Source organism: Pristiophorus japonicus, chromosome 5 (assembly GCF_044704955.1).
Source record: "Pristiophorus japonicus isolate sPriJap1 chromosome 5, sPriJap1.hap1, whole genome shotgun sequence".
In the NCBI taxonomy this organism is placed as follows: domain Eukaryota; kingdom Metazoa; phylum Chordata; class Chondrichthyes; family Pristiophoridae; genus Pristiophorus; species Pristiophorus japonicus.
The window spans coordinates 142,451,209-142,467,147 of record NC_091981.1 but is presented as its reverse complement, the minus strand read 5'-3'; the positions used below and the strand labels follow the sequence as shown (position 1 = coordinate 142,467,147).

The following is a 15,939-nucleotide window of genomic DNA, read 5'->3' as shown; positions in this document are numbered from 1 at the left end:
AAGCCTTCAGGCTTGTATTTTCAGCAACAACATATTTGAAATCCATTTGCTCCTGAATGTACATTCACTTTCCTCTGAAGCTGTATTGCAAATTTTAAAGAAGGAAACAGTTTAGTGAATGACTCTAACGTGCAGACAGCTGGGTCTTCAGTACAAGATACTTTAAACTGTGTGTTCAGTTGTCTGCTCTGTTTGCTTTGTCCTGCATGCCACTGGTGGTGCAGCTCTATTTATACCACAGGCATTGTTTTTGGTGTGTGTTGAATAGAAATATGCAGGGCCAATGTTTTGTATAATAATTTGGAAATTACATTTCATGTTTGAATTCATTTTTCAGTGAAAACTGCAAAGCAGTGATCTTGGAAATACTTGATATGCAATGAGTTTGATTGCCCTGCCGTGTGTATTCCTGATTGAGAAGGGTTTCCACATATCTCCCTTGTTCTACTACCACCAAAAAAAATGTATAATGAGGTGAGATGCTACATTTGGCCTGTGTTCCTGGTTAGGAAGATTAACATAGAACCAGAGAAAATAGGAGCAGTAGTAGGCCATTCTGCCCTTCACGTTTGCACCGCCATTCAGTATGATCATGGCTGATCCTCTATCTCAACACCATATTCCCACTTTTTCCCCATACCTCTTGATGTCTTTTGTTTCTAGAAATCTATCTCCCTCTTAAATATATTCAGTGACTTAGCCTCCACAGCCTTCATCTGGGTTTCATACCTAATTGCTATATTAGGATGTTAAGGCAATAGAGAAGATACAATACAGATTCACCAAGATGCTGCCTGGTATAAGGACATACAAATAGAAAGACAACCTTTAAAACTTGGGGCTCTTTTTGTTAGAACAGAAGAGGTTATGGGGTGATTTGATAGGTGTTTAAAATTAAAGTATATAGAAACAATTTCCAGTGGTTGAGGGGTATAGAACAAGGATACATACATAATTAAATGATATTTTGGGCAGAGAATAAGAGAAACTTCATGCAGCATTGTGAGGCTGCAGAATGTATTATTGGAGTTGGTGATTGAAGCAGAGACCATGTCAACATTTCAGATGGAAAAGGGGGGGGGGGCGGTGTGGAGGGTAAAAGGAATATGGGAACTGGGTGGACACATTGGAGTAGGACCACTGCTTCTGTGAAGGATAGACATCAATAGCCTGGGCTAAACAGCCTGTTTTTAAATTTTTATTTTTGCTATGATCCCAGTCATGCCAGCAGGTCTAGCTTTACTGCTGTGCTAACACTGGAAGGACATAATTACAGTGTAACAAGTTTACATAAGTAGTATTCATTATAAATGTGGAGATTGGAATTTAAAATAATATAAGAATAAAGGACAGAATTATTCCCCAACCTCTAACTCTGCTTCACCTGAAGATTACACTTTGTATTCATTCCTTGGGGATTAACGTTCATTGACAGGCAAAAATCAGATGATAGCAAATTGGTAGTCCATTTTACACCTTGCCCAATTTTCTTTTTGAATGCAAATTTGTCAAAAAGTATCAAGCAGATCTCAGTCAGGCAGTATTTGGGCTGCTACTACTAGCCTCCATCCCTGGGTAGGGAATTGTAAATAACCATAAATATACTCAACTTGAGCCTGCTGCAGTTTTGGGCACTGAGTAGAAAGGTACTGTATTCCTCCAAAGTTATTTTAATGCTCAACTTCTTCAATATTATTGGTAATGTATTTAAGCAACAAGATCTAAGTATGCTTCCCTCCCCTCCCCCCTCCCAGTGAGGTATGCAAAGAAAAATCATCAAATCTCAATACACTAGTTGCTAACTCGCTTGGACTTATCCTCCTCACCTGAGACAATAACCATCACAAATAAGTTTAGCAGAATGAAATACATTAAAAAACTATATACATATGGTCACATTCAAAAATCACTGAATCTTCAGTCACATCAATGTTTTTACGTCACTCATTTGGATAAAATTCACAGCAATACAGATCAAATGAGTTATTCAAGATTTACTTGGAAGATCATGTAAGCAAATTAATTTCAACAGGCATTTTTTCCATGCAGTTGTGAGTCAAAGCTTCTCGGTAATTGGATGTCTCTGCTTTGACACACAACATATTAAGAATGTAGCTGACAGTTAACACATGATTAAGTAAATATTTATGTAGTTTTGAGAGTCTGTGCCAGTGGTTAGATGTGGGACACCCTTGCTCACTGCTAGCACATTGGGGTATGGAGCGAAAGCAGGAATGGGTTACTGAAGTTGCAAAAATGATCAGCCATGATCATATTGAATGGTGGTGCAGACTCAAATGGCCTACTCCTTCATCTATTTTCTATGTTTCTATGTTTGGCTGCTCCTAATTTTCTGACAATGACTGAAAAATTGTGGGGAGCATGTGGTCAAATTTTCAATGTGTATTCTAGTGGATGTACCTCCCCACCAGAGGTGTTAGGCCTGGCTCAGTGGTAGCACTCTTGCTTCAGTCAGGAGGTTTTCGGTTCAAGTCCCACGCCAGAGACTGGAGCACAAAATCTAGACCCTCTCTACCCTCTCAAATGGACTTAAAAGGTCCCACGACACTATTCTGAGAAGAGCTTGGGAGTTGCCCCGGCCATTACTTATCCTTCAATTAACATCCCTAAAACAGATGATCTGGTAATTATCACATTACTGTTTGTGGGACTCTGCAATTTGACTACTGCGTTTTCTACATTACAACAGTGGCTATACTGCAAAAAGTATTTAATTGGCTGTAAAGCACTTTGGGACGGCCAGAGGTCATGAAAGATACTATATAATGTAAGTTCTATCTTTTTAGTAGACTGGAGAAGCTATGTTGTTCTTCGAGCAGAGAAGGATAAGGGGAGATTTAACAGAGGTGTTCAAAATTATAAAAGGTTTTGATAAGAGTAAATAAAGAGAAACGGTTTCCAGTAGTGGAAGGGTCAGTAACCAGAGGACTCAGATTTAAGATAATTGGCAAAATGAGAATTAATTTTTGTTTAAAAAGCGCAGTGAGTTATTGTGATCTGGAATGCACTGCTTGACAGGGTGGTGGAAGCAGATTTAATAATAACTTTCAAAAGGGAACTGGATAAATACTTTTAAGGGGAAAATGTGCAGGGATATGGGGCAAACATAGACAAATGGGAATAATTGGCTAGCTCTTTCAAGAGCATAAGAACATAAGAATTAGGAACAGGAGTAGACCATCTAGCCCCTCGAGCCTGCTCCGCCATTCAACAAGATCATGGCTGATCTGGCCGTGGACTCAGCTCCACTTACCCGCCCACTCCCCGTAACCCTTAATGGTTAAAAATCTATCTATCTGTGATTTGAATACATTCAATGAGCTAGCCTCAACTGCTTCCTTGGGCAGAGAATTCCACAGATTCACAACCGTCAGAGAAGAAATTCCCTCTCAACTCGGTTTTAAATTGGCTCCACCGTATTTTGAGGCTGTGCCCCCTAGTTCTAGTCTCCCCGACCAGTGGAAACAACCTCTCTGCCTCTATCTTGTCTATCCCTTTCATTATTTTGAATGTTTCTATAAGATCACCCCTCATCCTTCTGAACTCCAACGAGTAAAGACCCAGTCTACTCAATCTATCATCATAAGGTAACCCTCTCATCTCCGGAATCAGCCTAGTGAATCGTCTCTGTATCCCCTCCAAAGCTAGTATATCCTTCCTTAAGTAAGGTGACCAAAACTACACGCAGTACTCCAGGTGCGGCCTCACCAATACCCTGTACAGTTGCAGCAGGACCTTCATTGCGAGAGAGATGTACTCCATCCCTCTCGCAATGAAGACCAACATTCCATTCGCCTTCCTGATTACCTGCAAACTAACTTTTTGGGATTCATGCACAAGGAGCAAACACAGGCACGATGGGCTAAATGGCCTACTTTTGTGCTGCATCATTCTATGAATGCACTTATAAATTACCCCCATTTGCTTTAAAATAAAAGTACTAGCCAATTTAATTGATTTAGCTTGTGATTTAATGTTTAGAATTTTTTTTGCTTATATCCAGGACAAATAAAAATATTTTCAATAGGTACAATTTCACTAACATGTCACAAATCAAATGCAGTAAACATGGTTTACATCAAGTTTTATTATAAAAAAAGGAACATAGGTTCTCAAATATTCTGCAATGTTTTTATTATTGCTGCACATGAAACATCAGTGATAGTGCACAATACTTATTATGTTTACTTAGTTGATTGAAACAAAATCAAGAAACTAATTTTTAGATGAGTATCTTGAACCAAAGCAAGGCCACAAAGTTTAAATTCCAAGATCAGCAGTCAAATTCTGGAATCAAAGTTCCACAAAATCTTTCAACACCATTATATTTAACTGCCCCCCACAAAAAAAGTACTAAAATGTTTAACAATCAGTTCTACAGAGCAAGAGACACGTTTTTAAATTACAAATCAAATGTTACAGAAATTATAGTCAACCAAGAGTACAGATTTCTGGGAGATGTCCCAATATGGAACACAAAGAATACAAATTACACTACTGGTACATGTCTGGAAAGCTAAATCACAAATACATTCCATTTGTCTTTCTCATAAAAAACACTAGTGTGGTGTTGATGCTTCAATAAAGTGAATGTTCAGGCCAAATATAGGATGCATTTTAAATAAGACCACAGTATATTCAGACACAACAAAGCAAGATTAAAGTGACAGGACAATAATCAGCTACCTACCAAAAATGGCTATTTTAATTCTAGAGTTAACCCAGCAAAGATTGTTTGAAAATACCAAACATAGAACAGAACTAAAACCAAAATTATATGGTAAATTATATGGCAAAAATAGCTTCTTCATTGTATCCAATGTTCTGTTAGCTCAGTGCATGAATGTTACAATGCCTCCAGTGTTTAATAAAATATTGGCTTTATTTGGGGTCTTTCTACTAGTAGATAATGAATTCAAAATTTGAAATACGTCAAGACATTCCAAGAAAAAATGACATCAAAACAACAGAAAACACTGAAAATTCACATAAAGCCAAACAGAATCTTAACGAAGTTCTGACGAAGGGTCACTGACCTGAAACGTTAATAGTTTCTCTCCACAGGTGCTGCCTGACCCGCTGAGATTTCCAGCATTTTCTGTTTTATTATCTTAAAAGATAGGTTGCTTTAAGTGAGAAAGGTTACCAGCTAAAATATTAACCAATTTCTTTTGAGTGGTTGGGAGTCATACATTTGCCTGCAATGGAAAGGGAAAAATGGGCAGAGATCCCCTACCTCATGTCTCCTGGCAGATCTAGAAATAGGCCACAGCACCCTTAAGAGGTTAATCAAGCCTCGACTTAAAAATAAATTGTTACTGCGTTACTCTATACAGCTAATAACAGTCTATTGCATGCTTAACAAATACTTCAATACTGTTGCTGATGCAACACAATCTAGCAGTAACAAAATAATAAAGTTAAATTATCAGTTATTTTGTATTAGGAGCACTTAAAAAGTTAATTTATTGCCCCAGGAAAAACTGAAATAGGCTCCATTTCAACAGAAAATGCTTACAGGGATGTTGAGGTCTGATAAGTTCATTAATAGTCAAAGTTTTATTTAGCAATCATTAAGCAATTAAATCATGATCACTAAATCATGACCACAAAATATGACATGAAAAAAACAAGTTACATTTAATCTTGACCAGGCACACTGGTGAACATACAAGTATGCAGCAAAAATGGAAAAAAAAGCAACTATTGCACACAATTTTGCTGGTGGTGTCCCACAATACTGCATAAAATTCAAGCTTCAATTTAGCCATTTAGAAAGTTTTCCTATTAAATTGGCCTAAATCCTGCATAATGTTTTGTGGAGGAATCGGTTTTAATTGGGTCATAATGAATTTGTGATTCAATTCTTGCAGTACCACACAGTTTCTAGTTGCATTCTATAGATTAAGGTGATTGTAGCAGTTGTAGTCAGGCATTTAAGTTTATTGTACTGATGCAACAGTTAAGCAGGTAATTTTATTTTTTGGCCAGGGGGAGGGGAAAGGTAAGAGAAGATACTGAAAATCAAAAAATCATTACAAATTTACCACCAACATACATTTGAATATTGTACTTCCAAAATCTATTTTGTTGATCTTCAATATACACTAGTTATGAAAAGCATATTTTTGTGAAAAAATAACCTATGTAATGAAAACATCAACAATAGAACAAAACTGCTCCAACTAACATTTTCACTAGGACTGGAACGTGGAAACTTTTAATGTTAGTCGTGGAAACTTTTAATGTTAGTCACGGCAAAATGCTTACCATGCAGATGGTTTGGCTCATTTTGATCCCATCTGTGCAATCACAGTAAAGTAAGTCATACCTCACTATTTTTTCAAATCGTATAATGTATATTTTGATATATTTCAGTAAATATATTTTAATTGGTCTTAATGGATTTTAGATACAGCCATTTGGATGTCTCTAAGCAGTAAATTTGTCCATCTGTTCCAGATGTAGTTAATTAATTAAGTACATTCTAAAGCAAATTCTATTGACCTCTTGTATACAGTGTTGCCTTGCTTTCTTTCTTTCTCTCTCTCTCTCTCTCTCGGACAGCAGGTGGCTTTGGTACAGGCTAGGATACATGATCAAAGCAACTAATTCCTTTAGTGCACGATAAACAGAATGCAGTCCCCCTGCTACTGCCATGCAGTGGGAGCAATGACCTTGATGATGAATTTAGGTTGGATTATGTTTCATACACTACAGAAACTGGAGAAAAGCCAGGGTGCTGTATTAGCTGTACTTTATTCTTCAGCTGTGTGCGTGGTTCCAGGAGGACTGGACTCTCCTTCTGTGGTGCTCTCTTCCTGTGGAGTTTTAGCTTCTGCTGTCGCCCCTGCACCGACATCCCCAGAACTTGGGCTGTCTTCAGAGGTTCGGAGTAGAGTGCTGGAGGATTCTGTAGGTTCTTGGACAATTTCAGCCTCATCTACAATGTTTTCAGAAGTGGGTGTTTTCCCTGCTATATGAGTCGTAAAGAAAAGGATTAATTAATCCAGCTGCATTTGAGATGGTCTCCAAAATTAAATCGGACACCAATCAGAATTAAAAAAAATTAGTAAACAGAGTTGGATTGAATGCACGGACTGTGATTTGAGCTTTTGAAAAGTAAATTCAAGTATTAAGATTTACATGGTTCGGTTAAGGTTAACATACCCCTCACTAAGGAGTGATGTGATGGAATTTAAAATCACCATCAACAACAACAACAACAACTTGTATTTATATAGTGTCTTTAATGTAGTGAAACGCCCCAAGACGTTTCACAGGAGCGTTATAAAACAAAATTTGACACTGAACCACATAAGGAGAAATTAGGGCAGATGACGAAAAGCTTGGTCAAAGAGGTAGGTTTTAAGGAGCGAATTAAAAGAGAGTGGTGTAGAGAGGCCGCGAGATTTAGGCAGGGAATTCCAGAGCTGAGGGCCGAGGCAACGGAAGGCACGGCCACCAACGTTTGAGCGATTATAATCAGGGATAGTTGATCAGAGAAGAACAAAAATAGTGCATATGATTTTTGACTTTTTGTACCATAGTCATACACTTTACAAAGGTTTGGATTAATACACAGTGAGGTCCAGATCCTTTGCCACAGGGAAGGAAATATGCAGAGAGAAAGTTACTCCAGACTCCTCGTGTGTCTCTTAGCAGTTGGCTTCATTGCAGCACTGTCAGAGGCCCAAGGTGTCTCAAGAAGGATTAAACAAAATGTACAACAAACACAAAACAAAAGCTGTGTGTTTTCCATAGAAGACAGCTGAATACGATCTTGCTCAAAAACTAACCGTTCTGCTTTATTTTTTCTTTGGCTTCTTGTTCCTCTCTCGACTCTTTCAGTTTTTTACACACCTTTTTGTGAGTGAACCAGTGCAGCTTCTGACAGTTTTGGTTACAATATATCACCTGAGGTAACAGCAGAAAATATATTTTCATTGAAAGATAGCTAGGTTAGCAGGCTGATTACATACAATTCTAAGAATGTCACTGATTTGACGATAGCAAGAGAGCTTGAGGTAGTACAGGTGTAGCATCCAAAATCCGGAGTTCTGGAATCCGGAATGTTCCGGACCAATTGGTGGCAGGGTCTTCCGGAATCCGTAAAATGTTCCGGAATCCGGACTCTGCCGACCGAGGTGCCGCCGCTGCCCGATCTCGGGCCTCACCTCGCCGGCCCGCCTGAACATCTCCTCTTCGGTGGGGCCCGGCGACCCGAACAGCTCATTCACGAGCACCCCCCACCCCGCACACTTTTCTGACGTTCCGAAATCCGGAAATACCCGAACCTGGGCTCGGGTGTTTCCGGATTCGTCCCAAAATCCAGAACGGCCTCAGTCCCGAAGGTTCCGGATTTGGGACGCTGCACCTGTATTTCAATTAAATTTAAATAACCAGAAGAATAATTAACTGTATTAATACATTTGTCTCTTTGCAGGTCTTGTACTAAATATTTCCTTATTATCTGATCCAAATGTTCTTACCATTTTGCAGATTGAGCACCTTTTATCAGCTCCTTTTTCACCACAAGCAGTGCAAAATTCAGCATCCAAAAAGCCAACTTGGCCAGTTATGGTCTGGGTCAGTACAGATAAAGCTGTTGGATCATTGCCCTGATTTTATATGCATGGTTGGGTGTGCAGGCGTGGGGAAGAAAGGAAGCAAAGAGAAGAAGCAATTTCAATAATGAATATATACTTAAAAGAAATAATGAATATATTATTTATACCCATATTCCAAAGAACATAGATAAAAGTGAAGCATTGTACCAACAATTTCACATACTGGACAAAGACCAATCATAAACCTAGAAGTTCTAATTTTGATACCTATGTTGGTGCATACTTGATCTTTGACTTGAAACTCAACCTTCTGATGGTTACTGTTCAAGGGCTCATTCATTAGAATTGTAGAATATACAATGTGATACTGATGGTAATTCAGATTACAAAAACTATCCAATGCCATTGTAAATTGCATTACTGCAAGTATTTCAAAACAAATAATTGGTTAACACTTTAAAAACTATTTACTTGAAAAAAAAGCTTGAAAGATTGTTAATTTTTTATCTAACTTTTTTGGTGGGGGTGGGGCAAAGGAAGGTGAAGGTAAATGACTACATAAAAATCACAAACTCAAATTAGGTCTTAATTATTTTTTGTAATCAGGAGCAGCTTCATTAATTGGAAATCTCTTTCAAGCTTACAACAAAAGTATAAGGTCGCCATAAACTTGCTGCAATGCGGAACAAAACTATTACAGAACAAAGTGGTTCTGTGTTTGATGGTTAGTCTGAGCTCAACTAGCTGATCTCAACCAGATGACAAGGTGGCCATGATGCGACTGACTGCTATCCAGTGAGCCCTGTGTAAATGCATACATGTGTAGATAGAGAACAGGCTCAAATGTAATTTCCCCTGACCTCACTACAGTTGAACAGTCCATCAACATTCAGTTTAGTGGTGCACAATTAGAATGGCCATCATCCCCAACATAATTTCAACTAATGTTTCTTAAGAAAAAAGTTGTGAAGTTGTCAGTGTTCATATAAAATACCTCTTAGCAATACTTTAAAAAAAAAAGATTAAACAATGCCAAAATACCTTACCATCTCAACTGGAGCAATGGTTCTCACAAGCTGTTGCAGAAGTGTGGCTTCACACCATGGAAACTTCCGGATACATTCTCTTACAAATTTCTCTTGGTAATATGGGAAACCATCAGTATCGCGTCCTTTTAACAAGCTGTGCAAAGCAGCAACAAACAAAAATGTATGCAGTCTGCATAAAACCTTTAACATATCTATAGTTATGTTAATAGCAAAACATACTTTTGCTATAATGTTATCAGGGGCTATGCTTTTGGTTAGGATATAAATTCCATGAAGGACTTTTATCAGCAAGTATTATTTCAGTCGGAAGATCCAAAGAGGTTTATAATTGGCATGTTACCATAAATCCAAATAAGCTGCATAGCCCCCAGTCCATAGTATTCATCATTTTTGAAACCAGAACTACATCATTGACTACACCATATGGTTTCACAAAATAGAAAAGTATACATTTCTGCATGATATACAAATCAATTTTTGTATCACGACACAATTTGATAACATTTCAATTTTACAACACAGAAGCACTACAATTTAACAAGAGTTACTAAAGTCCCTTGGTTGAAAGTGAGCAATGCAGGAATCTCTGCAGAATGTCTCGCTGAAGAGGGGTGTACTAAGTTTTTAAAAAACTGTTAATATACACAATCTCATTACTATTAACTAGCGTACTGGGCAAGACTTCCTTTTTATATTAGATTAGTCCCAAACAGTTGTTTACCTTTTAATAAGTCCGTCAAGTTTATCTTCATGTTCCTTTAAGAAACTGGTACACTTCTGGAAGATGTAGCTGAGGTAGTGCATCTTCATGGCCAGTACTTCATTGATTTCCCTCTGTTTCATACACTTTTCAATTACAAGGTCCAGCACTCTGTAGCACTTGCCCAGTGCCTCAACATCTCCCAGTAAAGGATTCTCCTTAACCATGAGCACAATCTACAGAGTAACACCAGATAATAAAAATAATTCACTTCTTCAGTGTACAAGGAACTCAGAATCGGAGTCTAGGTTATCACTTTGGAAGTGACACGATAGTCTGTGTAAGCACAAGTTGTTCAGGATTCGAAGTCAAAACTATCCACACCACAATATATTTGCAATCAATAAAATTTCTTCCACCAGTGATAATGCATTCAAATACAGATATCAGGATTCTTAAAAAAATCAAAAAGATCCAAGAACTTGGAAACTCAATTTAGTTTCCGAAAATTATTTAGCAGTACTGGTGTAAAATAAATACTGCATTGCTATTGTTTGCTGGTTTCTGTTACTTCTGTATAAACTTGCACTTTACATTAAAAAAATTGTGGCTTTAGCCTGAACTACTGTCAGCATGGTGTGCAAAAAAACTTTTGAATCTTTAGAAACAGGTCATCATTTTGGAGGTACATAAGATATTGAAATTAAATTTAAAAGAGAATCTCACAAAACATCTCAAAATTAAGCCTGTATTCCAGTAATTTTTAAAATTTGGGGTTCTCTTCCAGTACTTATATTCAAAGCTCACGGCAGCAAAACAATTTCCATTGGCAGGCCAGAGCCTCGTGTGAACCAGAACTTAGAAACTTTGTGGGTAAAATGAATAGTGTATTGCAGAATTAACAATTACATTTGTACCAAATATTTTCCACTGAAGATGTACTAGATACCCTCATTATGGGGTCAAGTTTCGGCCTGAGTTGCTCCTATTATTTTGGAGCAACTAGTTTAGAATGGAGTATCTTAGAAATTGCAATTCTTGGCATTTAGTTTGCTCCAGTTCTAGTGAGTTAGAACAGTTTCATTTTAGAACAGATTTTTTTTTCAGAAGGGGGCGTGTCCGGCCACTTATGCCTGTTTTGCAAGTTTACGCAGCGAAAACTTACTCCAAACTAACTTAGAATGGAATAAGTGTAGATTTTTGTATGCTCAGAAAAACCTTGCCTTCACTTAGAAATCAGGCGTAAGGAAGAGAAATAGGAGGAAAAAAAAAAAAAAATTTACAAACATGAAACACATCACTTTTACAAATAAAGAGCCATCATCAATAATAAATGATAAATAAATCAATAAATAAAAAAAATTAAAAAATTAAAAATATTTAAAAAATCAATAAATAAAAAATTAAGTTTCTACTCACCGACTGCAGCACCGGGAGTCCTCCAACAGCGTGCTGGGACGGGGCCCCCCCAGTGTCTCTCTCTCTGCCTCTGTCTGTCAGTGTCTGTGTTTCTGACAGCGAGGGCTGGAGGGAGAGTGGGAGGAAAGGGGAGGGAGAGGGGGAGGAAAGGGGGGGGAGGGGAAAGGAGAGGTAGGGAGAGGGGGAGGAAAGGGGGGGGGAGGGGAAAGGAGAGGGAGGGGGGGGGGAAGAGGAGAGGGAGGGAATGGGGGGAGGCTGAACGGGCCCAGCCGCGAGAAGCCAGACTGAAGACTTCAGGCGGGGGCCGCCCCCAGCAAAGTGCCGGGCGGGTGGGCCCCGCCGAAGACGTGGAGGGAGTGGGAGCAGGAGCTGGTGGAGGTGGGAGAGAGCCGGACCAGGAGCAGGAGGGGGGATGGGAGCCAGAGCAGAAGCTGAAAAGGAGAGAGGTCCAGTCTGATCTTCGCCGCCCCAGTGAGCCCATTCGGCCAGCCGCGGCGTGCTTCAGGCCCCTCGGGGGCCTGGAGTTACTGCACATGTGTGCACACTCTTGTGCCGAGGTCCCGGCACTGTTTTCAGCGCCGGGACCTGGCTCCGCACCCCACAGCTTGCGCTGCGCTGCGCCAAGTGCCTGGAACGTTCCAGCAGCGGGGAGAATACCGAGGTAAGTTTTAGGAGCGGAAATCAGGCGTGGCTCGCGGAGCTGCGCCGTTCTAGGCACGGTCTGAAACTTGACCCCATATCTCCTGATCACTTCAATAGGTGGAAATACACCTTGGTGATGGATCAAATAGCTCAAGCTAAAGCTACAAATCACATTTATTGCAAGATGGAAATTTACATAAGAGCAAGCTTAATCAGCAGATAAACATCAACACAGCACACTTTGCTTCATTTTCTGAAAGCAAAATTGCAAAGTATGTGTGTTCTCAGTTCTGTTTCAAGTTTAAAAAAAAACTGAATCTTGGATGAACCGAACATGTGCTTCTCAGCTCTATAATAGCTCCACTCGGAGATGGAAATACAGGGGCAGTGAGTAAACTCAAGAAATCATCTCCTGTTCAGTGAAATCCCTCATTTCCTTTGAAATGAAAGCCCCGGTCTCTCTCCTGGCTCTCGCCGCCCCCAGAAAACTTTCCTCTCACAATCAAAGCAGGCCTTTCTTGTCACAGTAGTTAATCTTGAGATAACAGCCACATCTCCAGTCAGATACCTCCTAATGGGTCATCCAAAACAGATAATACCTTTATGCCCTTCCTGCAGTGGCAAACTTGCATATAGTATTCACAGTAATCAAACAATTATGACCTGATGGAGTCTGTCTATAGGCTATGTCATAAAGCTGGGTCATTCTCTTCGAATGTCAATGTCCACTCCAGACGTAGATTACTTACACCCAGGCCCATATACCAAGACACAGGAATTGTCAAAATCAGACATAGCTCCATATTTAAAATTCCGATACAGTGGTTTACTAATAGTTTCAGATAAACAGATTTAACAAATATTTATATGATACGATACAAGATGGAGCTTGCACCAATATTCCATATAATGTTTTTAAAAATCACAAGCATTACTTCCTAGTAATTCAAAAATCTTTGTTGAATATTTTTTTTAAAGTAAAATGATGCAACAGAAATTTAGGAATAGCCAATGAAAACCTCTAAAGCAGGACAAAAAGGTCAAGTGATCCAGTGCTATGTCATGAAATAGGCCTAAAACTGGCCCTATAATTCCTCAATGGCATATGCCAAATCACAGCCATGCTGTATAGGAGGAGCCAAGCAGAGGTAGGGAAGAAAGATTGGCTCTATATATGTGGTTAGAGGCGTATCACTGGATTACGCCTCCGACCCACGAAATATTTCCGAACTTACCTCCTGAGTCCACAGCTATGTAGAGTTCGGGACTCAGGCCTCTAGGCATACATTTGCAATAAGGCCCACAGATCCCAGGGGTACAGGCGATTCGGAAGCATCCCTTGGATCACATGGGCCAAGTCGTCCAATCAGAAAGGAGGATTCCATTTACAAATAGAATCCCCATAAACCTGAATGGAATCCTAAAATAATTAAACAATTTAGACAACTGCAATAAAAATAGATGTTCTCATTTTTACCTGCTTTTACCAGGCGTAAGAGTTTCTTGGGCATCTGCTGGGCAAATAGCCCAACTCTGCGCCAATGAAAGTGAATTTCTAGATGGTTTGTATGATCCGTCTAGACGTATCTTTTGATAGATTCGCGTATGCAGCGCATGCAGAAACCCAGAACTTGCGGGGCCTTTCTGAAGGCTTACACTGAGCGTATGCAGTCATCGGGACTGCAAATTCCGGGCCATTACTTAAAAAAAGGATTAAAAGTCATACTGGAATCAAGTTAATTCACCACCCTTCCAGCTTGGAAATTATATGCAATCAGGAGAATTTTAAAGGGGGCAAAGAGGAAAGAAAGATAAGAAAACAAAAGGAAAATAAGTACGAAAGTAAAACCTGAAGCATGGTCTAATTATCATATGGATCATGAACAAAGATATCTAACCGCAACTGGGTGTAGGTTTGTTGTTACGATGATTTTATGCAAGGGTCCTGCTAATTTGACTGGAAGCTTGGGTTCTTTGTCAAGGCCTTGTGGTTTTGTGTAGCAGTCCAATTTTTCACGGGAAAAGAAATTGTTGATAATTGTTACACAGTCATGCTGGCCTAAAAAGAGAAAAAATATTCAATTAACACTTTTCACTAAAAAAATCAACACAAAAAGTTTTACTGCGAGAAATGGAATTTATGCCATTTGCACCATCAACTTTTAGAGCACACAATTTGTAGAATCCACAATGAGTGTCATAGAAACATAGAAAATAGGTGCAGGAGTAGGCCATTCGAGCCTGCACCGCCATTCAATAAGATCATGGCTGATCATTCCCTCAGTACCCCTTTCCTGCTTTCTCTCCATACCCCTTGATCCCCTTAGCCGTAAGGGCCATATCTAACTCCCTCTTGAATATATCCAATGAACTGGCATCAGCAACTCTCTGCAGCAGGGAATTCCACAGATTAACAACTCTCTGAGTGAAGAAGTTTCTCCTCATCTCAGTCCTAAATGGCCTACTCCTTATTCTAAGACTATGTCCCCTGGTTCTGGACTTCCCCAACATCGGGAACATTCTTCCCGCATCTAACCTGTCCAGTCCCGTCAGAATCTTATACGTTTCTATGAGATCCCCTTTCATCCTTCTAAACTCCAGAGAATAAAGGCCCAGTTGATTCAGTCTCTCCTCATATGACAGTCCATCCATCCCTGGAATTAGTCTGGTGAACCTCCGCTGCACTCCCTCAATAGCAAGAACGTCCTTCCTCAGATTAGGAGACCAGAACTGAACACAATATTCCAGGTGAGGCCTCACTAAGGCCCTGTACAACTGCAGTAAGACCTCCCTGCTCCTATACTCAAATCCCCCAGCTATGAAGGCCAACATACCATTTGCCTTCTTCACCGCCTGTTGTACCTGCATGCCAACCTTCAATGACTGATGAACCACGACACCCCAGGTCTCGTTGCACCACCCCTTTTCCTAGTCTGCCGCCATTCAGATAATATTCTGCCTTCGTGTTTTTGCCCCCAAAATGGATAACCTCACATTTATCCACATTATACTGCATCTGCCATGCATTTGCCCACTCACCTAACTGCCCAAGTCACCCTGCAGCCTCTTAGCATCCCCCTCACAACTCATACCGCCACCCAGTTTAGTGTCATCTGTAAACTTGGAGATATTACACTCAATTTCTTCATCCAAATCGTTAATGTATAGTGTAAAGAGGTGGGGTCCCAGCACTGAGCCCTGTAGCACTCCACTAGTCACTGCCTGGCATTCTGAAATGGATCCGTTTATCCCGACTCTCTGCTTCTTGTCTGCCAACCAGTTCTCTATCCACGTCAGTACATTACCGCCAATACTGTGCGCTTTGACTTTGCACACCAATCTCTTGTCAAAAGCCTTTTGAAAGTCCAAATACACCACATTCCTTGTCCACTCTGCTCGTTACATCCTCAAAAAATTCCAGAAGATTTGTCAAGCATGATTTCCCTTTCATAAATCCATGCTGACTTGGACCGATCCTGTCACTGCTTTCCAAATGCACTGCTATTTCATCCTTAATGATTGATTCCAACATTTTCCC

The 15,939-nt window shown here is 39.8% G+C and overlaps 1 protein-coding gene across 1 annotated transcript in view; it reads right to left on the bottom strand.

Moving 5' to 3' along the window:
• Positions 1-4,066: 4,066 nt before the first annotated feature.
• ankmy2a (ankyrin repeat and MYND domain containing 2a) overlaps positions 4,067-15,939 on the bottom strand; it is an 80,881-nt gene continuing 69,008 nt past the window's right edge. Inside the window, exons 5-10 of the mRNA XM_070881007.1 lie at positions 14,300-14,460; positions 10,362-10,576; positions 9,638-9,773; positions 8,514-8,642; positions 7,821-7,938; positions 4,067-6,997 (exon numbers count right to left, since the gene is read on the bottom strand). Of these exons, the coding sequence (XP_070737108.1) occupies positions 6,780-6,997; positions 7,821-7,938; positions 8,514-8,642; positions 9,638-9,773; positions 10,362-10,576; positions 14,300-14,460 (977 nt within the window). The 3' untranslated portion in view covers positions 4,067-6,779. The remainder of the gene's footprint in view (positions 6,998-7,820; positions 7,939-8,513; positions 8,643-9,637; positions 9,774-10,361; positions 10,577-14,299; positions 14,461-15,939) is intronic.